This window comes from Hermetia illucens, chromosome 6, assembly GCF_905115235.1.
Source record: "Hermetia illucens chromosome 6, iHerIll2.2.curated.20191125, whole genome shotgun sequence".
Lineage (NCBI taxonomy): Eukaryota > Metazoa > Arthropoda > Insecta > Diptera > Stratiomyidae > Hermetia > Hermetia illucens.
This window is the reverse complement of record NC_051854.1, coordinates 86256175-86282168: the sequence shown is the minus strand read 5'-3', so window position 1 is coordinate 86282168 and position 25994 is coordinate 86256175. Positions and strand designations below refer to the sequence as shown.

The 25994-nt window shown below is 42.4% G+C and overlaps 2 protein-coding genes across 3 annotated transcripts in view; both read right to left on the bottom strand.

Annotated features, from left to right (window-relative positions):
• Positions 1-25994, bottom strand: part of LOC119660153 — a 165924-nt gene that overhangs the window by 37867 nt on the left and 102063 nt on the right. The window contains exon 2 of one of the 2 annotated variants that reach the window (XM_038068555.1): positions 5504-5626. The exons of the other annotated variant lie outside the window; for it this stretch is intronic. Coding sequence (XP_037924483.1) covers positions 5504-5626 — 123 coding nt within the window. The remainder of the gene's footprint in view (positions 1-5503; positions 5627-25994) is intronic. 2 annotated transcript variants of the gene reach the window in all.
• LOC119660154 (translation initiation factor IF-2-like) lies at positions 18482-19540 on the bottom strand. The gene is made up of 3 exons (XM_038068558.1): positions 19426-19540; positions 19305-19360; positions 18482-19250 (listed from the first exon to the last, which is right to left on the bottom strand). The coding sequence occupies exons 1-3, from the start codon at positions 19457-19459 to the stop codon at positions 18528-18530; spliced, it is 813 nt and encodes a 270-aa protein (XP_037924486.1). The 5' UTR covers positions 19460-19540; the 3' UTR covers positions 18482-18527.

The following is a 25994-nucleotide window of genomic DNA, read 5'->3' as shown; positions in this document are numbered from 1 at the left end:
AAACCACTTTGCTAGATTTACTTGGAAAAAGGGATCAACTGAAAAAATTCTCTAATTTCTAATTCTATTCTTCTAATTCTATGTCCGGATAGCTGAGTGGTAAGAGCACAAGGCTGCCGTACGGAAGGTCGCGGTTCAAATCTCACTGGAGGCAGTGGAATTTGTATCGCGATTTAACGTCGGATACCAGTTGACTCAGCTGTGAATGAGTCAAATCAGAGTAATAATCTCGGACGAGCGCAATGCTGACCACATTGCCTCCTATAGGGTACTGTAATCCCGTAATGTACCGTTACGGTCTTGAATGAAGTGCTCTAACACACTTCAAGGCCCTGATCCAATATAGATTGTTGCGCCAAACATTCTGAAGACCTTCGCTACCGTTCTTGCGGAGCGTATACACATTCCAAAAACCAATCATAGTCCGCTTCCGATAGCGAAGACCGTAACCGTGAGGTAACCCCCACCCGATGCGTTGTTGACGTTTAGGTAGCAAAAAAATTTCAAAATTTGAGATTGCTAGCCCACAAATAGAAAGACCTACGTTCGAAGCTAACACTCTTGATACCAATGACCTTCATAGAATTATGTTACCCATTGTTGACATTGGTCAACCGTGATATTCAGATGCAATTTGATGTATACAAGTGACAAATCCAACCATTCGCAAAGGTTATCATAACCTGTTTCCCGGCCATGTCGTTGGTGACCCCCACGTCCTAACTATGACCGAAAACGGCTTCTACAAGAAATTCTGAAAAAAAACCATGTATATGTGTAGTTACGACTCGCTACATGTTTATTGTTAAGTAGTCGATGGTAGGATGATCTCCGTGAACTAACGTTACTGTTGAAACTATATAATTTGTTACCGACTTGGCTGAGCATATACGGATATGAAGAGTGCATCAATTTGGGCCTACTACAGCCAAATTGGTTGGACCATCATTCCCAATACCTCACTACTTTTCCCGACAACTACCGCAAGCATAGATAATACACTGTCTCCGCGTGCATTCTGTAGGACTCTGTTCTATACCACAACGTATATTCAACTTTCAACGTGGCAATATAATAGATAAAGCCAAAAATAGTATTCGCTCTAACTACAAAGCATCTTCGTCTTTCGAGTTTATACAAAGCATTGTAGAAAAAATTTGCGATTGATGGTAGGTGGAACGTCGAAACTAAAGGATCTTATACTGTGTTGCTCAGGTTAGGATGACGCCGAACGGGCGGGGAAGGGGAGTGTGCGGAGCTAGAGGGACGTTAAGGTCGTCCAGACCTGAAGAGGAAAGGGGTAAAAGAGATGTTTATTCTTAGTCCGACATTTTCTGGTCTGGGTTAAGACCCATTCCTGAAGTTAAAGGGACATGAGAAGAGCTCATATAATTTTCATCCCGGGTCCGAATTTTATGCAGGATTAGAGAAATTTACCGCGAAGGTCTGCCCACAAATATAGACGCTGCGCTGAAGTGATCCTTCGACGCGTGTTTGCATCCCTCTATACAAGCCAGGCTCGTGAATATGGAAGTTGGTGGAGAGAGGAAAGCACTTCGGACCTCCGCGCGTGATTCTACAAAACTTCACATGTCCTTAAATCAATACGTGGGTCCGCACGAAAAACAAACCATACGTTGGAATATCGCGCGAAACTAGCGGATGAAAATCCGAGAGTGAAAAGTGGAAAAAAATAGAAAAAATAGTGGTTCGACTATGGTGAAAACACCAAAAAAAGGGGTGAATAATCACTTTTGGAATATTAGAAAATTCCTATATTTAAATGGATTTGGGGAGGAGTTTGGGGAAGTTTAATATATGACAGAGTTTTGTGAATACAATTGCCAAAAGAAAATAAAAATTATGACAAAGAATTGAATGGTGCTGCTTACTAATTGTTCGTCACAGGACGAAATGACCGGAATGATGCATCTGCTCCGAACCCGAAGACACCAAACCTTTCAAAACCAATGCTATCAACTCTTGGTTTCCGGTCATTAAACAAACCAACGCTGAGAGTAAGCAAAAACGCGTGCATTCCAGTAGAACTGACGCCCACCGTAACCTATTGAGCCCGATTCTCATAGATTTCGTCGTTATGTAGGCTACGGAATCGCTCATCTTCATGTAGGGGGCCAAAAATTCTCCGGAGGATTCTTCTCTCGAACGCGGCCAAGAGTTCGCCATTCTTCTTGCTAAGAACCTAAGTCTCCGAGGAATATACAAAGACTGGCAAGATCATTGACTTGTACAGTAAGAGCTTTAACCCTATGATGAGACGTTTCGAGCGCAAGTAAGCTGAAATAGGCTCTGTTGGCTACCAACAACCGTACGCGGATTTCATCATCGTAGCTGTTATCGGTTGTGATTTTCGACCCTAGATAGGAGAAATTATCGACGGTCAAAGTTGTATTCTCCTATCTTTATTCTTCCCGGTTGACCAGTGCGGTTTGATGTTGTTGGTTGGTTGGTTTTTGGTGCTGACGTTGCACCATATATTTTGTCTTGCCTTCATTGATATACAGCCCAAGATCTCCCCTCCATCGCCGCCTGCTCGACCTGGATGAAGGCAGTTTGTACGTCCCGGGTTGTTCTTCCCATGATGTCGATATCGTCAGCATAGACCAGTAGCTGGGTGGACTTAATGAAGATCGTACCTCTTGCATTTAAGTCAGCATCACGGATCACTTTCTCGACGGCCAGGTTAAAGAGTACGCATGAGAGAGCATTCCCTTGTCGTAGACCGTTGTTGATGTCGAATGGTCTTGCGAATGATCCTGCTGCTTTTATCTGGCCTCGCACATTGGTCATGGTCAGCCTAGTCGGTCTTATCAATTTCGTTGGGATACCGAATTCTCTCATGGCCGTGTACAGTTTTACCCTAACTATGCTATCATGGGCGGCTTTAAAGACGATGAAGAGATGGTGCAACTGGTGTCCATCTTCCAACACTTTTTCTCTCGCTAGCCGCAGAGAGAAAATCTGATCTGTTGCTGATTTGCCTAGAGTGAAGCCTCTTTGATACGGGTCAATGATGTTGTGGGAGTATGGGGCTATCGGGCCTAGCAAGATAGAGGAGAATATCTTATAGATGGTGTAAGTGTGTCGGCTAATTAAAAAGGAATCAAAATAAATATATTTGTATATAATATATTTGGCTGTTCTTTCTGACATCATAGGCTAAGTGCCTGCCACCAGTCCTGTAGTGACCGCGGCTGCGCGACGGGAGCGGAATCTCATTCGGCTCTTTCTTAATTAATTTGCTCCAACAATGCATTTAATAATGTGCAATTGCCTTAATGTTCGCCGCAGATTGCACATTATTGAACGCATTCGGGCGAATTGATCTTGACAAGAAGCGAATGATTTGCCGCATCCGCAAGCGCATGCGCATGTTGCCGCAACATTGCCTAGCGAGTGAGAGAGGCGATGTAACGGGAAGTGAAGCGGTGTAGTGAAAAAGAACGGGGAGTTGTGCTTGGGCTTTGTTGGAGGACAGAAGGAAATAAGAAGTTTTGGAATCGAAGGCAGAGGAAAAAGAAGTTTTGGGATCGAAGGCAGAGAAAAAAGAAGTTTTTGGATCGAGGGAAGGAAATAGGAAGTTTTGGGATCGAAGGCAGAGAAAAGAGAAGTTTTTGGATCGAGGGAAGGAAATAGGAAGTTTTGGGATCGAAGGCAGAGAAAAGAGAAGTTTTTGGATCGAGGGAAGGAAATAGGAAGTTTTGGGATCGTAGGCAGAGAAAAGAGAAGTTTTTGGATCGAGGGAAGGAAATAAGAAGTTTTGGGATCGTAGGCAGAGAAAAGAGAAGTTTTTGGATCGAGGGAAGGAAATAGGAAGTTTTGGGATCGAAGGCAGAGGAAAAAGAAGTTTTGGATCGAAGGCAGAGGAAATAAGAAGTAAAAGATGAGTTTCTGGTGGAAGCGGATGAAGCTGTGCGGAAGTGAAGAAGAGAGTGGTGGTTGGGCTTCGTTTGAAGACAGAAAAAAAAAAGAAGAAGTTTTGGATCGGGAGAAAGAAAAAGAAGAGTTTCTTGTGGAAGCGAGTGAAACGGCTGAAGAAGACATTGCTCTGCTTTATTGTGACGGGAGAGATGGTGATTTTGCAAGAATTTACGCAATACGCCTGCGGAACGCCAAGTGACTCATATTGTGTCCACTATGGAAGCATCCAATTAGCGTAACATACATTGATATAGATAAACTAATTTTTTTTATATAATTGTGTTCCTTATCATATTGTTTTTAAAATTTCTTATACCAGCATCAATCCGAGCTCAGAGTGACGTCCTGAGTGAGTTACTGTTTTTTTATTTATTTTTATTTTTTATTTATTTTCTTCTACTTATTTGAATTCGATCTATTGTTTACTTTTTTTTATTCTCATCTTCTTTGTTTGAACTTGTCATGAAATTGGATGAAGTGATGATTAATGATGCATAGATAATCTAACCGTAGTTTGAGGACTTCCTCCCTTTCGTTCCTCCTTACTCCCGCGGAATTTCTATGAAGGGACATCCTCAAAGTGAATAACTGGCCTGAGAATGTCGAGGAAGGGTGGGAACCTCAGAGGCCGCGCCTTATACAAGATCTGAGGCGGAAGAGACAGCAATTGAGACGGTGATCCGTCGTGGATCTTTCCCTCCTTGATCGCGGCACTCGGGTCCGGAGACTTACGGCTCCACGCGCGCGGTCGAGCCGGTTTTTTTTTTTCTTTTCTATTTTCCAATTTAGTTCGCGTACTGTTTTTCATTCGATAGGCGGAAGCGTGAGGGATCAAAGCGCTCAAAGGACCCCCCCCCACATTCCCGAGCCTGGCTAGCACAGAGGCGTGCAAGAACGTGTCGACCGAGCACTTTGATGGAGCTTCAATCTTTGTGGGCGGACCTTCACGGTCAATTTAGCCAATTTGTTTAGATTTCTGGGATAGCTCTGCCCTCTAGGTCGTTATCGGCCACTCAGGATGATCGACCTGATCTCCTATTATCACTCATATCATTACAGTCCTGTGGGTTTACTTCGTGGATGGTATCAGTTCCTGTTTGGACTCTTATCTTGCCGGGTCCAGAGGGAGTAAACAAAAAAAAACAACAACAACAGATTCATTTATCCCCATATCCCACTTGTAGATCATTTAACCAAGTTGGGTATCAATAGGCCCTGTAACACACTTGTCTCTCTCAAAGCACCGATCATGTTAACATACTCACTAAAAATACAAATTTACAGATCCATTGTGAAGTGAAAATTCTCAACTTCCTCCGAGACCGTTTTCAATTTCTAAGTGTACACACGAAAATATTTTGATAATCAGGAAAAAATTACACACACTTACAGCTACAAAATAAATACGGGATTTACAATATATATGTACAGTGGCAAATAAAATTACTTAAACTTGTGTGAAAGTAGAGAAAGGAATAGAAATTAGTGCTAAAGAAATCATTGAAGTTTAGTAATAATTATAGATTTTAGATTATAGATCAAAGATCTACCTAAGCTTTACCTAACCCGAAGTGTGCTTTAAGGCCTCCCAAATTTCTCACGCGAAACAGTCCGGACTTTTTGAAGTTACAGTTCAGTATGAACCCAAAATCTGATTCAAATACACAGGTTCCGTGGGCCAGGCCTATAAAACAAAATTTCATATTTTACATTATGCACAAAAAGAAATAAACAGAAAAAAGATGGCGTTAAAATTACCAAAAATACTGCTTGTGCCGTAAATTGTCGGAAAAAGCACGGCAGCAAGCAAAAAAGCGTTGAAATGTTAAAAACCAAAAACCGAGAGAAAAACTTGTAAATGCATCCAAATGAAAATTTAAAAGTGCCTGTGATATGACTTTAATGAGAATACAATTAAAGCGTGTTAGTTTAGTGTTTTTAGGCAGATAAGCTATTTTGATGAAATTGTGGATGAAAATAGGAAAAAAGTGTGTTTGGCGTGGTGGAAACCATCAATCATTGTTTATTGTTGCGAATATCACTCCTCATTTCATGGCCTTTGGATGTAATCTTATCGTTAACTTTTGTAACAAGATTAACCGTCGTACGTGTGAAAACATTTAGTTAGCCGGACAACGCTATTACAAACGTCTAGCCAGCGTATTTATGTTTCCCTTTCTCTGAAATACCCTTTGGAATCAGGAAAGGTTTTCTTCTCTGCATTTATTGAAAATTTGATGAAATTGCATTCGTATTAATATCAAGAAGATGTTGCAAAATTGATAGACAAGTAGCTTCCTCCAAACTATAATTTTAAGGTTTCAATGTAGATATATATTTCAGGAGCAAATTACCCGCTTCTTAAGTACAAAGCTACTAACTTTCATGAATTCTATTCGTCATAATAATTTACATACACATATATACATTTTGGGTAGTTGACACAAGTACCTAATTTTATGATAGGAAGTCGCAACACCTACCCCAGAAACTTTATCACGTTAAGGGGTTCCATTTCGTGTGAAGGCCGTTTTTATCGTTTTTAAGGTTTTGTGTAAAACAAAACCTTATTAAAATCGATTCAATGTCTGTCTGTCTGTCTGTCTGTCTGTCGCACGCATTTTTCTCCAAAACGGCTAAACCGATCCGAACGAAATTTGGTGGACAGATGGGAATCAAATGAATGAAATCCCACGCATACAGTGAGTGGCATAAATTTAGGTGGAGTTTAAAGGGGGGCTCCCCATACATGCAAAGGGGGGATTCAAACATTTTTTTCACCGGATATAGTTGTGTAGGGTATCAAATGAAAGGTCTCAATTTGTACTTTCCGAAACTGAATTAGTTTTGGCATAAACAGCAAAGTGCGTGAGTAAGGAGTCAAAATGTACGCACTTGAAATGAGACAGGACTCATTTTCGGAAACTACCCAACCTAAAAATCCGAAAAAAATCGGAGTGATGCGCCTAGATGAAATCTAGGCCTCAAAATATGTCCCATTCCGATATCTGCTCAAATAAACTTACTAATAGTATATTACTACTTTTTAGAAATTTACTGAAAAACCCCCCTTAAATTCATTCTAGGACTTCCGAATTTTGTACCAGCATAGAGGAGAATATTTCATATATACATGCAAAATTCCGTAGAAATCTGGCGATTAACGCCAAAGTTATAGCAGTTCAAACTTAGCAATTTCGCGCGAATTTACCGCTTCCAAAGCCATGCAAATCAGATGCTGACGTCATAATTACCCGGAATAATTGACATTCGCGTGAAATATTAAAGTTGCATTTATGAAGAATCTACTTATCTGCAGCACTTTTTAAGATTTTGTGTAAAACACTTCTGTGAAATCTAATCTTCGAGAGATGTCCTATTCCGGTATCTGCTCAAAAAATTTACTAATAGCATATTATCAACTTTTAGAAATTGACTAAAAAACTCCCCTTAAGTTCATCCTAAGTCTACCAACCAACGCACCGACATAGAAGATAGCCTTGTGCATACACATGCCACGTTTCATGAAAATCTAACCATTGTTGGGAAAGTTATAGCAGTTAAAACTTATCAATTTCGTGCTAATTAACAGCATCCTAAGCCATACAAATAAGATTCTGACGTCATAATTAACGAGAATAATTGAAATTCGCGTGAAATATTAAAATTCCATTCAAGAAGAATCTAATTCTCTCTAGCCCTTTTTTATATTTGATGTTGGTTAAATTGTTGACATTTGCTAATAATATTAAACTCAGAGTGTGAAGCGTATGAGGTTGACTATTTCAATACGGGGCTTCGCATCAAATGATTTATTTAAATTACTTTCTAAAAAATAGATGCCAATAGAATTTTTAACTATGTGACAAAGAACTGTCAGGCTCACCGCTCCTCACATCGTCTTCTTTTTCTTCAGCCTTCAGTTCACAAGCGGGGTCGGCTCGTCGTGATCGGTTTCGTCATTTTATTTTATCAAATGCCTCATCAGGATGTAATCGCGAGACCTTCAAATCCCCATCCAGTGTATCATGCGACCATTGTTTTGGCCGGCTTTTTGGTTGCTTACGATTAACTTCGATGTTCTGACCAATACTGGTTGCTGAATTCTCGTTAGCGTGAATTACGTGACCACACCATCGAAAACGCCTCTCTTGCAGTTTTTCCACGATCGTTGCAAACCCATATCGATCGCGGATATTCTCATTTCAGACGTAATCAAAACGTGTCACGCCACCAGTGCAATGCAACATATTCGTCCCCATTACCGCAAGACGCCGTTTATTGTCCTTTATAGTCAACACTCAAACTATAGAGAGCGACAGACGGACGATATTACAGTAAATTTTAGATTTGGGACGTGCGCTGATACGTCGATCACAAAGAACACCAGTTGCGGAATGTCACTTCATCCAGGTGGCGTTAATGCTTGAAACATTTCATTACGCAGTTCTCCATTGGCTGGTAGCATTGACTCGAGATATTTAAATCGCTCAGTTCTTTCAATGGCAGTAATCTGCCCCTCCAGATATTTAAATCGCTGAGTTCTGGCAATGGTCGTAACCTGCCCAGAACTGAACGATATCTCGGGTCAATGCTATAAGCCAATGGAGAACTACGTTATGCTCCTCACATAGGGAAACACAAAACCTTTTATACCTGAAGCGTCAAGCTTCCGGTTTCCCGACTTGTTTTTTTTAGAAATTTGTTGTGAAAAACTGGATAAAGGTACAAATGCAAATTTTTCATCATACATTTATTAATATCTTGAGCATGCGTAGCAACTTATACACCCATCTTCAAAAAAGGTGTTTTTCTGCTGCCACGGTAGATGGCGATGCGATCATCTTAAAGAAAAAATGTAAACGGCATTTTAACGTGCGGACTTAACCACACTCCGCAAACTTATGTCGATCGACATAAACCCGGCGTGTGCCATTTTAGCATTTTAACACTGTAATTTCCGAAAGACTCCGAATATTAAAAAATCACTTTGCTCGTATATTCGACACTTTATCTAGATACAATTGATGGCAAAACAAAACGATTTCTAGAATTCGACAAACGGGATGACCCTCTTGAGTCAATTCATAGTTTATGATAGCATGAATAGATTTAACTTTTAATAGTGTTTTTTCTGTATATTAAGGGGGTCATCCCGTGTGTCGGGTTGGAGAAATCGATTTTTTTTTGCATGAATTGTATCTATATATAGTGGAGAATATTTGGGCAAATATTCCGAGTCGTTCAGAAATTACAGTGTTAAACAGGTAAGGAGTTTGCAGCCGCGGCTAGAGTACTCGATGAGAAAGAGCATCGAATCTTTTTTTACCTGTTAGTTTTTTACCTGAGCCTTATAAATTCGAACATAGGTATAAATATAAAAAGATGGAAAACCAATTGTCTAAACTTATTTGTTGTTTGGAATAAAAAGGATAATCCAGTCTAGAATGAGCAATCAAAAGCTTTCAAGCTATACTCAGTTGTATTTTGTTGTAAGTATTGTACTGATTGTGTGTTCAGTGATTTTTTTAAATGGATGGTACGAAGGAATATCCTACTAAAAAACGAGTATTTCATGGGAATCGATACTTATCAGGGAAGAAAAAGGACTTCGCATCACCATCAGCAAAGAAACTTTTAACAAGCATGAACATGGATGTTCCAATTGCAGCAAGTTTTGTATTTTGTATATTGGATTTTACAGGAGTTTTCTCGGGTATTTCTGCAAATAATAAAATATACGTAGTAGTAAAAAAGGAATGCATAGGACATGTCGAGAAAAGAATGGGAACGCGGCTTAGAAATGCAAAGAAGAATCGCAAAGGCACTTCACTACATTTTTTAGGCTAGCTATTCGTCGACACGCAAATTCGATAGAATGAAGCAAGAAATTTGGGCAACTTTCTTCCATAAATGTTCTACAGACGAAAATCCTCAGCATCAAAATTGTCCAGCAGGCGAGGATAGTTGGTGCAAATGGCGCAAAGCGGAAGCTAAAGGAGAACTGGATAGTTTCCACCACGAGAAGGCACCTTTGACTGAAGAAGTTCAAACAGTCATCAACCCAATCTACGAAGATTTGTCACGAGATGATCTCTTGAACAAGTCGGGAAACCGGAAGTTTGACGCTTCAGGTATAAAAGGTTTTGTGTTTCCCTATGTGAGGAGCATAACGTAGTTCTCCATTGGCTTATAGCATTGACCCGAGATATTGAAATCGTTCAGTTCTGGGCAGGTTACTGCCATTGCCAGAACTGAGCGATTTAAATATCTCGAAGGGCAGGTTACCGACATTGCCAGAACTCAGCAATTTAAATATCTCGAGTCAATGCTATCTGCCAATGGAGAACTGCGTAATTAAATTATTTCACACATTAACGCAACCTGGATGAAGTGGCATTCCCCAACTTTTGTTCTTTGTGATCGACGTATCAGCGCACGTCCCAAATGTAAAATTTACTGCAATGTCGTCCGTCTGCCGCTCTCTATAGTTCTGAGTATTGGCCGACTATAAAGGTCAATGAACGGCGTCTTGCGGTAATGGGGACGAAGATGTTGGATTGCACTGGTGGCGTGACACGTTTTGATTACGTCTGAAATGAGAATATCCGCGATCGAACGGGTTTGCACCGATCGTGGAAAAACTGCAAGAGAGGCGTTTTCGATGGTGTGGTCTCGTAATTCACACTAACGAGAATTCAACAACCAGTATTGGTCAGAACATCGAAAGCAATGGTAAGCAACCAAAAAACCGGCCAAAACAATGGTCGCTTGATATGCTGGATGGGGATTTAAAGGTCTCAAGATTACAGGCATTTGATAAAATAAAATGACGAAACCGATCACCACAGGCCGACCCCGCTTGTGAACTGATGGCTGAACAAAAAGAAAAAGATGTGAGGAGCGATGAGTGCACGACGGCTCCGTGTAATATAGCTAAAAATTCCATTGCCCTCTATTTTCTAGAAAGCGATTTAAATAAATCATTTGATGGAAAGCCCTGTGTTGATAATGGTCAACCTCATACGCCTCACACCCTGAGTTTAATATTATTAGCAAATGCCAACAATTTAACCAATATCAAATATAAAAAAGGGCTAGGGAGAATTAGATTCTTCTTGAATGGAATTTTAATATTAAACTTGGCATGTGTATCCACGAACCTGTCCTCTATGTCGGTACAAAATTTAGTACGCTTAGGATGAACTTAAGGGGAGTTTTTTAGTCAATTTCTAAAAGTTGATAATATACTATTAGTAAATTTACTTGAGCAGATACCGGAATGGGACATCTCTCGAAGATTAAATTTCACAGAAGTGTTTTACACAAAACCTTAAAAAGGGCTGCAGATAAATAGATTCTTCATAAATGCGACTTTAATATTCCACGCGAATGTCAATTATTCCGGGTAATTATGACGTCAGCATCTGATTTGCATGGCTTTGGAAGCAGTAAACTCTCGCGAAACTGCTAAGTTTGAACTGCTATAACTTTGGCGTTAATTGCCCGATTTCCATGAGATTTAGCACATATATAGGAAATATTGTCCCCTATGCTGGTACAGGGATGACGGAAGTCCTAGAATGAATCTAAGGGGGATTTTTCAGTAAATTTCTAAAAAGTAGTAATATACCATTAGTAAGTTTATTTGAGCAGATATCGAAATGGGACATGTTTTGAGGTCTAGATTTCATCTAGGCTCATTTTTTTCGGATTTTTAGGTTGGGTAGTTTCCGAAAATGAGTCCTGTCTCACTTCAAGTGCGTACATTTTGACTCCTTACTCACGCACTTTGAAATTTATGCCAAAACTAATGTCAGTTTCGAAAAGTACAAATCGGGGCCTTTCATTTGATACCCTACACAACTACATCCGGTGAAAAGAATTTTTGAATCCCCCCTTTGCATGTATGGGGAGCCCCCTTTAAACTCCACCTAAATTTATGCCACTCGTTGTATGCGTGAGATTTCATAGTTCCCATCTGTCCACCAAATTTCGTTCGGATCGGTTTAGCCGTTTTGGAGAAAAGTGCGTGTGACAGACAGACAGACAGACAGACAGACAAACAGACAGAAAGACATTGAATCGATTTTAATAAGATTTTGTTTTACACAAAACCTTAAAAAAGGTTAAGGGCAAAGACCCAGAATAACAATGAGTCGTTAAATGCATTGATCTGGACTTTCGTTCCTAAACACCTTCTTTCTGGGGCCAAGGTCGTAGAAATAGCCACTTTTCTGGCTGTAATTATTTTCAATGAAGGATTCAATGGCATTCTAAAAATCCTAGTGACAATGAGATGTCAAGTAGGTCACATATGTCAGGTTTATGTCGACCGCCGTAATGAAGCGCGAATTTGGCGGTCCAAACGATGATCTACTGACCTCGCTAAAAGAGCCAGAATTGAAACCAGAGAGCAGAGAGGCCTTACAAGACTTTTTTGAAGAAACGGAGGGTGCTCTCTATAGACCAGGTATAGCAGATTAATGGTGAGTTAAAATTTTACTGTTGATAATCCCATTTAGATTTTCAAATGCGTTTTTCTCGAAACTGCATCTTGAAAATCGGCTGCCACCATGCTCAAAATCTTTGAAATTTTCACGACTTCTTTATACATATTTCTACGGTCCGCAAACTAGGATAATTGTAATCGGTCAGGTCTTTTTTTTTTATTCATAAAAAAAGCCGTAAAAAAACACCAAAATCAAAAAAATTAATTTTAAAAGCCCACCAAAAATTGACTTTTTAATATTTTCTAATTATCCTAGTTTGCGGACCGTGGAATATTGTCCACATTAAAATTCCGTTTAGTTTTTTTTCTTCAGATGAACACAGCGCCCTCCAGCGTGGCAGCAGAAAAACACCTTTTCTTGGATATGGGTGCATAAATTGACACCTATTCCAAAAATTAGTTATGATATCAAGCTGAAAAATTTATCACATATACTAATGACATCAATAAACATATGGTGAAAAAAACACGTTTCTATCTTTATCCAGTCCTCCAAAATAATTTTTCAAAGAAAGACGAAAAAAAACGGCTTTCACACGGGATGACCTTAAAACGTTGAAAGTCCAATAGCGGTTGGATTAGTTTCTAAATGTTCATCTTTAAGGCAAGTTTGCTTTCAGCCAGACCATCCTGGTTGACGTCAGTATCTTGATCTCGTTACCCCAGGTTCAAATGCTGGTCGTCATGGATGTTTGTGTTCCTATTCGTACTATCCGCTACAGCAAACTTGTCATTGAGCATTGAGCATGATCATAAAGAAACTAAAGCGCAGTCTCATTGAAACCTGAAACTGTGTGGATGCCCTATACTCCTCAAAGGAGTGAACAGAGGATATACATCTTGAAATCAGACATCGAAAGTCGCCGTTGTCATTCATAAAGAAGTTTCAAAATTATCAAGCGGAATCAAATCAGAGTGCAGTTTCTCACGATCGGATGTGAAAAGTGAAATAATAGTACACTCTGGCGTGCCATTTACCACAAACTCTACGTGTCCATAAACCGATACTTGGGTTCGAACCAGAACATGAAAAACAAACAACCATCGAAATTTCGAAGTAAACACGCGAGCTGAAGCTGAAAATGAAACGCAAACAAGTCGAGAAGCCGGAAGCTTGACGCTTCTGGTATAAAAGGTTTTGTGTTTCCCCTTGTGACGAGCATAACGCAGTTCTCTATTGGCTGATAGCATTGAATCGAAATATTTACATCGCTCAGTTCTGTCAATGGCAGCCACCTGCCCAGAAGTGAGCGGTAATGGAGACGAAGATGTTGCGTTGAACTAGTGGCGTGACATGTTTTGATCACATCCGAAATGAGGATATCCGTGATCGATATGGAGTAGCACCGATCATGGAAAAACTGCGAGTACGGCGTTTGCGATGGTATGGTCACGTAATTCGCACTAACGAGAATTCACTTGCCAAAACTGGTCTGAACATTGAAGCCAATGGTAAGCGACCAAAAGACTGGCCGAGGCAACGGTGGCTTGATACGCTGGATGGGGATTTAAAAACCTTGAGATCAGATCAGGCACTCGATAGAGCTAAATGGCGAAACCGATCACGACGAGCCGACCCCGTTTGTGAACGGGACAAAAGCTGAAGAAAAAGAAAAAGATGTGGGAGGCGACGAGTTCAAATCATTTGATGGAAAGCCCTGTATTGATATAGCCAACCTCATACCGTCCTCTTTGTCGGTGCAGAATGTAGAACTCCTAGGATCAACTTAAGGAGGTCAATTTCTAAAAGTTGGTTATATGCTGTTAGTAAATTTATTTGAGCAGATATCGGAATGAGACATCTTTCCAGACTTAAATTTCATAGAAATGTTTTGCACAAAACCTTAAAAAGGGCTGAGGAGAAATAGATTGCCCGTAAATGCGACTCTAATATTTCACGGGAATGCCAATTATTCTCGTTAATTATGACGTCAGAATCTTATTTGCCTGGCTTTAGAAGCATAAATTCTCTCGAAATTGGCTAACCGCTATAACTTTCGCGTTAAAGACCAGATTCCCATGAGATTTGACATATCTATGCTGGTGCGAAATTTGGCAGTCATAGGATGTATTTAAGGAGGGTTTTTAGTAAATTTCTAATAGTTGGTAATATACTATTAGTAAGTTTATTTAAGCAGATATCGGAATGGGGTATATTTTGGGGCCTAGACTTCATCTAAGCGCACTTTCTTGATTTTTTTCGGATTTATGGGTTAGGTAGTTTGCGAAAATGAGTCCTGTCTCACTTTAAGTGCCTACATTTTGACTCCTTACTCGTTCACTTTGCAATTCATGCCAAAACTAATATCAGTTTCGCAAAGTACTTATCGAGGCCTTTCTTTTGATACAGGACTATATCCGATGAAAAAAAATTTAAATCTCCCTTCGCATGTATGGGGAGCCCTCCTTTAAATGCCACCTAAATTTATGTCACTCATTGTATGCATGGGATTTAATACTTTCCATCTGTCCACCAAATTTCGTTCGGAGCGGTTTAGCCATTTTGAAAAAATGTGCGCGTAGCAGACAGTGTTTTACACAAAACCTTAAAAAAAATATTGGTTCGACCGTGCGTGCAGATCCGAGTGAAGGGATCAAAAAATAAAATAAAGAAGCAAAAAGGAAAATTGCCTCCAGAGGAAAAAAGAAAATAAGAAAATAAACTTAAAGTAATGAAAAAGGAAAAAAAAGTAAAAGGAAATACAAAATAAAGAAATTAATAAAAATAATTCGAAATAAAATAAATCAAAAATTTCGTCGTAGCCGGTCCCAAGCCCAGTTGTGAAGAGTGGAGATGCATTGTTTCAGCCTGAAAAGTCTTTTGGGGATTGGGAGAAGAGCAAAGTGCAGGAACTATGTAGTCTTGCAAATTTCTCATTGAAGGAGCTTTCACCACACCTGACAGTTAGGTATTAAATTCATTACAACAAATGGGGAGAAGAAGAACTTTAATGTCCAGTACGAATAACCAGCGGCAGTCGTCTAACAAACTGACAGGATCGGGCTCCCATAATGGATAGCATGGTGCCGAAATCGTTAATCTTGGAGCTGTTCAACGTCTAGGTGCCACGATGAGTAGGAGCATGGGTCTGCCTGCTACAGTTGTTTTGCCACCATCTGTGACAATCACTCCAGCAGATTAGCATAGGAAGCAGATAAAGTGGAAAGAGGATATCAACCACTTTATCTACTACAGAATAACAATGTCGAGGAGAGGTACGAGATTTAAGGGCCCCTTCTTGTACCAGAGATTCGCCAAGCCTTTCCCCGCAAAACACGCAAAAGGCTGCCAGCGGGACGCAGACCAATACAGTTTTATTACTTACAGAATTCTCGAAAATGGATCCTTTGTCTAGACCAGGTATTCCCAGGCTACGTCTCCACCAACTTCAAGAATTCTATTTGAAATCAATGATCACCTTGTGCCTCGATTATGTGCTGATATATCGCTCCTGTAACTGCAATCAAATTGCACGATCAGATGATTCTCCTTCGCGTAATTGGTTTCAGTGATGGAAGAAATTAACCATGGGAAATTGGTCTGAAACGTCGGCGCAACTTATTAAGGCAGGACATTGGTAGGCTGACTCAATTCAATACTGAATATATTCGCTGTTCCTTCACCGGTTTATGCATTCGGAATATTAGCGTGGGAAGGCCGATGTAGAAAACGTCCAGAGGCAGATCCAGGCTACTATAACCAAATTTCAAACGCATCATCCAAATTCTGCCATAGACCAAATTACAGCAAAGAACAGGCGAGTTCCTTGCATACACCTGTTTGTAAGGCAGATGGTGGTTTGATTCTATTTAACTTGAAGGATCGATCTTTCATCACCCGCGTAAACGACCAAACAAAAACGGGTGGAAAAATATCCTTATTTTTGAAAGTAAAATAACTGTGTATTCAATAATGGATCCGTTTTTTGACAGTAATTATTTACGCATTGTACCGATTGGGCAGCCTTATTAACTCCGGATCATGAATGTTTGAACACATCTTTGTACCTGACTCGCTGATGTTAGCTTATCACTTGCACAGCATTAAGTTTGATGATATTGAAACTGAGGCACAGTCATGCTGAAAGTGAAGATGCGGGGGAAAAACAAAAATATCAACTAAGAGACTGTGTTGATACTCTATACACCACAGAAATAGTAAACGGAAGCACAGCAAGGCGATGTACGAAGCTGAAAAGTAAATTTCACAATTATGCCAGCTGCAACTAACACTAATCGGCGGGCGCATCATGGCAAACCAAAACTCAACGTTAAGTTATGTTTGCTATATGATAATGATGATGGTGGTCAAAGGGTAGTATAGGTTCCAGGGCGAAACGTGCATTGGTATCCACGTTGAACCAACCTGGGAAACGCCTGGTGAACCAACACCACCCGCTCTACTACCAAACCCTATCTCTACCTCCACGTGGTAACCGCTGGGAGCTCTTTCTTAACGAAAAGGAGTAGGTCTCTTAGTCAGCAAAAAATGAAGTCTGCTGTTATCGGCTCTCAAAACATAATCGAACGGCTAGGTACTTTGGCCTTGCGAGGCAAATTTAGAAACATAAGCCTCATTAACGTTCACGCCCCTACAGAGGAGACTGCAGAGTCGAAGAAGGATACCTTCTATATCAAAATCATACTTGGGGATTTTAACAGCCAAGTAAAGATGGAGCCCGTATTCAGGCGATACGTTGGCTCTCATAGCTTACATCAAAATACAAATGATAACGGACTGCGAATTATTCAATTAGCAGTATCACACGGAATGGTCGTTAAAAGTATCTATAATAGTTTGCGCGCAAAGCCGTCCACAAACATACCTGGGCCTCTCCAGACAGGACTACTTCCAACCAAATTGACCACATGCTGATTGAACGCCACCACCTCTCAGTCTTGACAAAGATCAGAACATATAGGGAGCCAATATAAACTCGGATCACTATCTCGTTGGCATGGTATTGCGAGCTTGAACTACAACACCACCTAGAATCCCCTCTGACAATTAGGTGAGAGTGAATACTGAAGCCATCCACAACACAGGCCTCCGTAGCACCTATAAGGAGGAAATGGATGCCGCAATAACCGCAGCTAACAGATATTCTGGAGGTGAAGCATCAACAGATCATCTGCACTACCACTGGTGCCCAGCCGCAAGAAAAGTTGATACATACCGAGTATTGTTGTATTCTCAAAGAACGCGGACACGCACAAAGACCTACCAAGAACAACCGTCGAACGGAGAAGCGACTACTTCACAGACGGAAGAAGGAAGCCTGGAAGAACCAACATGTCTGTGAACTCGAAAAGTACAAGGAGCAACCGGACCAAGTGCGGAAATTCTACCAACAAGTCAGCAGGATGAAGCTTTATACATCTCGATGCTCATCCTGCCAAGGCAAAGAAATCTGATTTCTGACAGAATGGACATATATCATAATTGTATTTAAAAATTCGATTCAAAATACCCCATCGACATGATCCAGACATAAGTTGATGAAAGATTGAAGCTCGTGAGTGACAGTAGCACAGAATGAACATTGGCGTAGAATAGCCTCAGCTCGATGTTGCTGTGAAGCGGTGAAAATACGTCAAACGACGCAAAGTCCAGTCAGCCCGAGAAGTTCAGCGGAAACAACGCTATCTGGATTTACAAATTATTGGACAATTTCTATGTCCTTCCCATTAATGCAACAGGAAAACTGCAATAACCAGTTAAATTGAGTACCGTAGTGGTGACCTTCAATCCGACACTGTTCTTCCTACAAATTCACCACCATTTGGGCAAGGTCCATGATATTTCATCTGGACGAAAAACGAAAACGGCTTCTCGTAGATCTAAATCATCATAAATATTGAAACCGGGGAAAGTTGGGCAATGTCTGCTTCGAATGCTTAAAATATCGCCACACAAACCTAGAGCACTACATTATCAATATTCAAGACCAACGTTGTTGGCCTCGAGAACTTTCTATGATCGTCAAGCGACGACTTCCCCTCCTTCCCTGTCTTGTATTTATAATGTAAAACAACATCCTTTATTTCCAACAAATTTTTCTATAAAATAATTTTATCCGCGATTATTTTTAAATCGTCTTCGTCTCATCAACATTCTCTTATTCCTTGCAGCATTCACCTTAGCCTCATGTGCAGCAGCCGAAGCCTTATAAGCCGCCTGCTTCGTATTCGCGTAGTCAGATCGAGCAGCACTCAGTTGTCTCAAAAGCTGTTCTACTCGATTTTTCGCAGCCTCCATCAGTTGAGTTTTCTCTGCAAGTTCCTGTTGCGCCCCTTGCGCTGCTTGCTCCGCATTACCAACATTTGCTTGCGCAATTTGTACTGCACCCGTGAGTGTTTTGAGTTGGGTAGTTGCCTGTTGCGCAGCCTGCATCGCTGCATTAACATTGGCTTGAGCCTGCTGTAAGGATGCACTTTGCTCCTGTACTACTGCTTCCGCCTCCCGGACTTCCTGCTCCAACTGTTCCACGATTGCTTGCTTCCCAGCTAGTGCTGCTTCCGCGGCTTTGGCTGCTTGCAAGGCCTTTTCAGCAAGCTGCGCTTTGACTTGGTGAGCGGCTTGCTGGCCAGCAACTGCCTGTGCATCTGAAGCGGCTTTAGCTTCTTGAGCCGCCTTCTGAGCAATACTCGATGCCTTTTGTTTTATTGAACCAGAAGACATTCTATTCTGACAACCTCCTCCTATCTCAGAGGATGATGACTCATATGCGGAATGATCATTAAATTGCCTGGGAACCATGCGCTTCTGAAAGCGGCTGGGATGTCGTAAATGACCCTACATCAAATCTTATGTTAACCAAATTGTCAATAGGGTAGATACAAAAGTTACCGTTTGAAGCTCTTGATAGTACCCAGCCTTTACGGATAACGCAATATGTGCTACTACTGCAAGATAAAATGTGATTACCATTATTTTCAGTGTATTATGCAATGCTTTTCTGGCAACATACTTAATAGACTACAAAATAAATATTCGGAAAACATTATAAACTATCGAAAGTAATTCACTGATGTACCCACATATTGACTGACAGGTAAATCTTGGCCTACTCACTTAGATTGATAAATCGAGTAGAAAAGGTTCAAGTTTGATTTATCGAAATTAAAACTATTTGAAATACTATTCAAAGTGCCATTCGTAGGTACTCGAGTTAGGCGATCAGACCTGAGTTTGCAAGGGATTAATCTCGAGTGGTTCTTGCCACGAAACTTCATGGAGTGGTATCTGGCACTATAGAAATCGTGATGACCCCCTGAGAGCATATGCTCCTAGGAAATTCCCAGAGGATGTACTCCCGACCCAGTTTTCTTAGGTTGGCCACCTTGTACCAGTTTCATGGTGGTTATGGTTACACGCATATCATGGGCAGAACTCCTCGTAACCTCAATGCGTGGAGTTTCGCTTTACAATTCGAGGACCGCACACCTTAATTGCTGAAGAGGTTACAAATATGCCTCGCGCCCACTGGTATGAATGTTCAGCCTGCACTCTATATAATCCCTTCTGTTCATACGGTGGGGATCTGACTGACGGTAGGTGCTCACGATGAACCCCCAGGCCCTTCATTCTATTCTTGAAAGTTTAAATACTTTAACCTGAGCTCTAAGAGCCTTGAACACGGATGTTAGTTCAAGAAACCCCTTTTCATCCGGCCCCTTCGCCGGTCGAGCTCAATGTTCTTTGCAACAAGAAGAGCCTGAACATAATGCGCAACACAACTCCACCTGTCAGCGATCCTCTGCACTTTTCTGACAATGTTCTCTGAAGAGACTTCCACCATGGTTGCATAAAGCTGCTTACGAAAACGGTCCAACATTTCACAAGAAAAAATATTGTGTTCGGCGTCGTCTACCACTCCATTGCAGAAGAGGCTCAGTTTATTCATACTGGTGGATGCAAGACTTACCTAAATATCTACCGAATTTTAGAGTACGGCACCCGCGTTGAACCGCAACACCACGTTTGAGGTTCGAAGGTCTCTTGTCCGCTTAAACGTAACTACAGCCCCCATGAAGCTTCCACAAGGGACCAACCGCAAACTTCCAAGCTAAGTTCACCTGCTCCAGGATTTCTCCTGAAACATTAGAAATCATGAGCTATCCCGGTTCCAATGGTACCAGTATACCCCTGGTAAGGTTATGTGACCGAACCCACTTCAGATGAATCCCCGTGCAGACTCGGGTGTGATCGCCCTAATTAAGCCATAGAGCATTCGCCTACTGCATCACGACCAGCAAACCAAAGTAAGTGTAGCGCTTCCCGGTGCCACCACAAGGTGGTTCTCCACGGCCACTTGGTTTTGGTTTGGGCGACAAGGTTGCTGCCCCGTCTTCCTCCCCACGACCTTGAGCACTTTCTTCAAGTGACAAGAAAAATGCCCCCCTTAAAGCAATCGTTGAATGCTCCGCGCACAATTCTGGCAACACACCACACCACACCAGTTTTTAGACTTCCGCCGAGATACCATGAGGACCTGGCGCCATCTTGTTTTTCAGGATGATAACTGCTTCTTCGAGCTCCCTTATTATGAAGAGGAGAAATTCTCAATGCTTTCCGTGCTAATGGCATCAACCCGTATGGGATGTCAAGGGAATAATTTCCGTACAATGCGATCCATTTGGTCGGAACTTAGCATGTAGGTTTATAGCCAAGTCCCTATAAGTCCTTATTTACCTGATAAGTCGAGATCCATGAAGTTGGGTCTCTGTAACGGTATTGCTCGCTGATTAGCACTAGATCAGGTTTTCAGGTTTTCTCTTCGCTAGAGGTAGATTTTCCAATTGTTTTCTGCACATTATTCATTACTTCGGTTTCTGAAATCATATGATAAATCCATGTTTAATATTCTATCACTACTCGCGAAACTCAGTAAGATTTTGGCAAAGGAATATGGAAGCCCCCCACGCCCCGGTGGATCGAATTGTTCCATAGCTTGAAGAGACTGATCGGAGCTGTATTTCACTCAGGCATGTACCGCATTCCTAAAGATACGCACCCATAGTTTCCATAACGAAAGCAAGCAGACACTGCCATGAGTATGCCTGGGACTTTTAGTCAATTAGCCCCACTATTTCCGCATTAAAGTCATCCACTTAAGGGTGATCATGGAGAGGTCGACCTGTTCCTAATCAAAGCACGCCTACGTCACAAGTATACCTTAGCTTCCTTTCTAGATATAGAGGGAGCGCATGTTTTCGGGCAAGGAGGCTCTGCCAGAGACTCAGGGGAAAACCCGGTGGCGACGGTCGAGAGGAGGCACACAAGCAATTGCGTGGCCGCCTAAAGGAAGCCATTCGGAGGAGCAAAAAGAACTGCTTCAAACAGCTGTGCGACCATGCCGACATAAACCCTTGGGGCGAGGCTTACAGAGTGGTGATGAAAAGGCTGCAGAAATCACCCCAGGTGACCTGTCCGCGCCTCCTGAAACACATTGTTACCAGTCTGTTCCCTCACCACGAAAATAGGGGAAGGCAAATTTTTGTCCAGCCAAATGACGGCATAATACCGCCTGTAACTGTGGAGGAGCTGCGGGAAATATGTGGTAGGTTCGGTGACAACAAGGCCCCAGGTTTGGATGGCATCCCCAACCAAGCTTTGAAACTGGCAGTGAAGACTAGGCCCGACCTTTTCGCCAACACCTTCGAGGCGTGCCTAAAAGAAGGAATATTCCCTGCCCAGTGGAAAAAGCAAAAGTTGGTGTTGCTTCCGAAGCCTAGCAAGCCACCTGGAAACCCAGCGTCGTATCGTCCTATCTGCCTGTTGGATACAATGGGTAAGATGATGGAGAGAGTCATCTACAACAGACTCCTGCCCATCGTCGGAACGCCAGTTTGTTTTCCGACGCGCCCACTCTACGGTGGACGCTATTGGCATGGTGGTAAACCTGGCAAAAGGTGCACTGATTTCTGGCGGCTGCTGTGCCGTGGTGGCGTTGGATGTCAAAAACGCATTCAACTCGGCCAACTGGAATAGAATTAAAGGGGCGTTAGATGACATAGGTGTCCCCGGATACTTAGCGAATTTGGTGGAAAACTACCTCTCAGAGAAGACTCTCTGGTACGGGACGGATGAGGGCCCCAAAGAGTACATTGTCACAGCCGGGGTACCAGAGGGATCGGTACTTGGTCCCCTGTTGTGGAATATCATGTATAATGGGGTGGTTGCTCTTCCCGTCCCAGAGGGAACTACGATTGTCGGCTTTGCTGATGACCTAGCTGTGGTTGTTGCAGCATAACACCCAGAAGATGTGGAGGTTTACGCAACGGAAACAGTGAGAGCGGTAAAGTCCTGGCTAGAAAAGGCCGGGCTAACCTTGGCGGACGCGAAAACGGAAGCGGTCTTGATAACGAAACGCAGGAAAAATAACACTGTAAAAGTGGAGGTCGGTGAACATACGGTCGTATCAAATCCGGCTATCAAATACCTGGGGGTAATAATTGACACCAAATTGAGTTTTAGGGAGCACCTAGAGTATGCATGCCAAAAGGCAGTCGGTACCACCACGGCACTTGCAAAAATGTTGCCAAATATTGGCGGGCCGAAACATTGCCGGAGGTTGATGCTAGCCGGAGTGGTGCGCTCCATCCTGCTCTACTCGTCGCCTGTGTGGGCAGAGGCGCTTGCAAACTCTCAGAGACGGAAGCAGGTGAACTCGGTTTACCGGCGGATGGCTTCGAGGATTTGCAGTGCTTTTAGAACCACATCAGATGAGACAGTATTGGTTGTGGCAGGCATGATCCCGGTTGACATTTTGGCCAAAGAAATGAGTGTCCTGTACAATGCAAGACATATGGAGGGGCATGCACAGCGTAGAAATGCGGCAAGGTCAGAGTCACTTGATCTCTGGCAACGCAGATGGGACGAGTCTGCGAAAGGTCGGTGGACGCACAGGCTCATTCCCAACATTAGGGTGTGGCTTGAGCGAAAACATCCACCGTTCGGGCGGCGGACGTGTCTTTCTAAGATTTTCCACCTCCGTGTACGCACAAAAAAAAAAAAAAATATATAGAGGGAGCATTCCCCAATATCAGTACCAAAGTAATCATGGAAACTCCGACCATAACAGAATTGAAGAAATGTCTTACGCAGTGGATAGTATATGTACCAAGAACTATAATAATCCAATCTGATTGGAGAGATGGCCATTAGACCAGAGCTCTGATTAGAAGAATGATCTAGTTGATAGTAATGAATAAAATACTATGGGCAGTAGACAGAAGCGGGGTGACGGTGGTGGCGTATGCTGACAACTGGTATTAGGGATGTTTCTCTCCATTATCGATGAAGTTGTGGAGACCACACTGGACTGCAACATGCGGACCCGGCACTAACTCATCAAATAAATCCCTTCATAACGAACGGTTCTATTATATGGTGGTCAGCATTGAGCAGGAAATATAATGAGGCCAAGTCTAGGGAGTCCCTACACCCATAGTCGCCGAAGTGCCATAGGAACTCCGGACAGACCCAACGGACTACGCCACATGCAAGCTGTGCTTCAAGAGAAATTTGCAGTGAGCTTTCCAAGAAAGCAGAATAAAATACCGGCAATTTGTACAGCCAAGTCGTATGGTCTTCCAGGATCTATTCTGAACTGAGGTGCTGGCTATAGTATAGGTATGTTAATAGCTTGGGCATGATCCGCTCTGAACTCAGCAATGACATACTCCAAGCAGGTGGGCAGTGCAAATAATAGTCTGACCTACACGCTCAAAGTCTCCCTCATCTGGCTTCCCGATCCTAATAACATATTCGGAAATGTGTAAGCCGACGGGCTGGCCAGGACAGGCTTCGCCTTTGGCAACCTCACGATGGATGTCGTATGCGTCCCGCTAGTGTTTGTGAAGCGTGAATTTTATTCGTACTACTCCACATAGCGAAACCTACTACCTGCGCTAAATTAAAGGTAGATCTGGCCCTTCTAAAACAAATCCCGATCAGTAGAGCTTTTAGGCCTGTAAGACTGTGGCTTTTGACTGTGCGCCTTTTCAAAAACTTTGTGATGCCGCCAGAGCGCATGGTGTTGATGATGCTTTAATTAAGTGGATCCATGCTATGCTAACGCAAAGATTGCTGTGCACTGAGGTAGGGGTCGATCGCTACCTGACTACGGAGGCAACGAAGGGCTGCCCCCAAGGAGGTGTGCTTTCGCCGCTTCTGTGGAGTATGCTGATCGACTCACTGCTATGCGAACTGCAAAATTTGCCAATACACGCTCAAGCTTATGCTGATGACGTGGCTGTACTTGCTGTTGATCGGGATCTTGGAACGGTGTGTAGGAATATACAGCGTGCCGTTGATTTGATAGACAGCTGGTGCCTTAGACATGGTTTGTCAGTTAATCCAAATAAAACCACAATGGTTTTATTCACAAAAAGGAGAAAACTGGATGGACTTTGTCTCCCTGAGATGAGGGGTACTACCCTTCAACTCTCTGAAGAAGTGAAATACCTGGGGGTTACTCTAGATAAAAAACTTCTTTGGAACAAACATGTAGAGGTAAAGATGAAACGAGCTCTCACAGCTTATGGGCTGTGCAGACGGACCTTTGCCTCGACATGGGGACTCAGGCCTCATGTGGTAATGTGGATATACGTTGCCATCATTAGGCCGATGTTCGTATATGCATCCGTAGTATGGTGGGTTAAAGTGAGACAAAAAGGTTTTCACCGTAAACTAGCTGCACTGCAAAGAACTGTTTGTCTGGGTATCACTGGTGCCATGAGCACGACATCCGGCGCAGCTCTGAATGCACTACTCAATTTGCAGCCCCTGGATATATTTATTCAAAGCACTGCAGTGAGAGCAGCTCATAGGCTAATTCGATTAGATCTATGGGAAAACAACGGATGTGGGGGGCACAGAGCATTGGAAGAGTTACTGAGAGGACTGAATCCAGTTCTTACAATGCCTTCCGATTCTCGTGTCCCCATACATCTGTTTGGTAGAAGATATGTAGTTACCCTGAAGCGTAGAGAGGACTGGGAAGACCCAGAGGAATGCGTGGCGGGTATTACGGAAGTCTTCTACACCGATGGCTCAAAAACAGAAGAGGGTTCTGGAGCCGGAGTCTACCTCTCGAATAAAAACGAGAAGTGGACTTTTCCTTTGGGACAATATGCAACGGTTTTTCAAGCCGAAGTTTATGCGATCCTAAGGGTGGCAAACTGGGTGATTGACGAGCGGTTGAAGGGCAGGCGCATCGCAATCTGCAGTGACAGTCAAGCTGCACTGAGGGCATTGAGCAGTCCTTTGATCACCTCGAAAATCGTTCAGGAATGCAGAAACCGTTTGAATTCTATGTCTAGATTCAATACGGTGGAACTACTCTGGGTACCTGGTCACTGTGGCATAGAAGGAAATGAAATCTCGGACGCTTTAGCGAAAGAGGGGTCAATCTCCCCTATGCCGGGACCGGAGCCAGCAATTGGGGTATCAGTAGCATTGGCTAAATCTGTTTTCAAAAACTGGGAACAAGTTTCCCATAATGACAGGTGGCAGAGCCTTAATGCTGCTCGA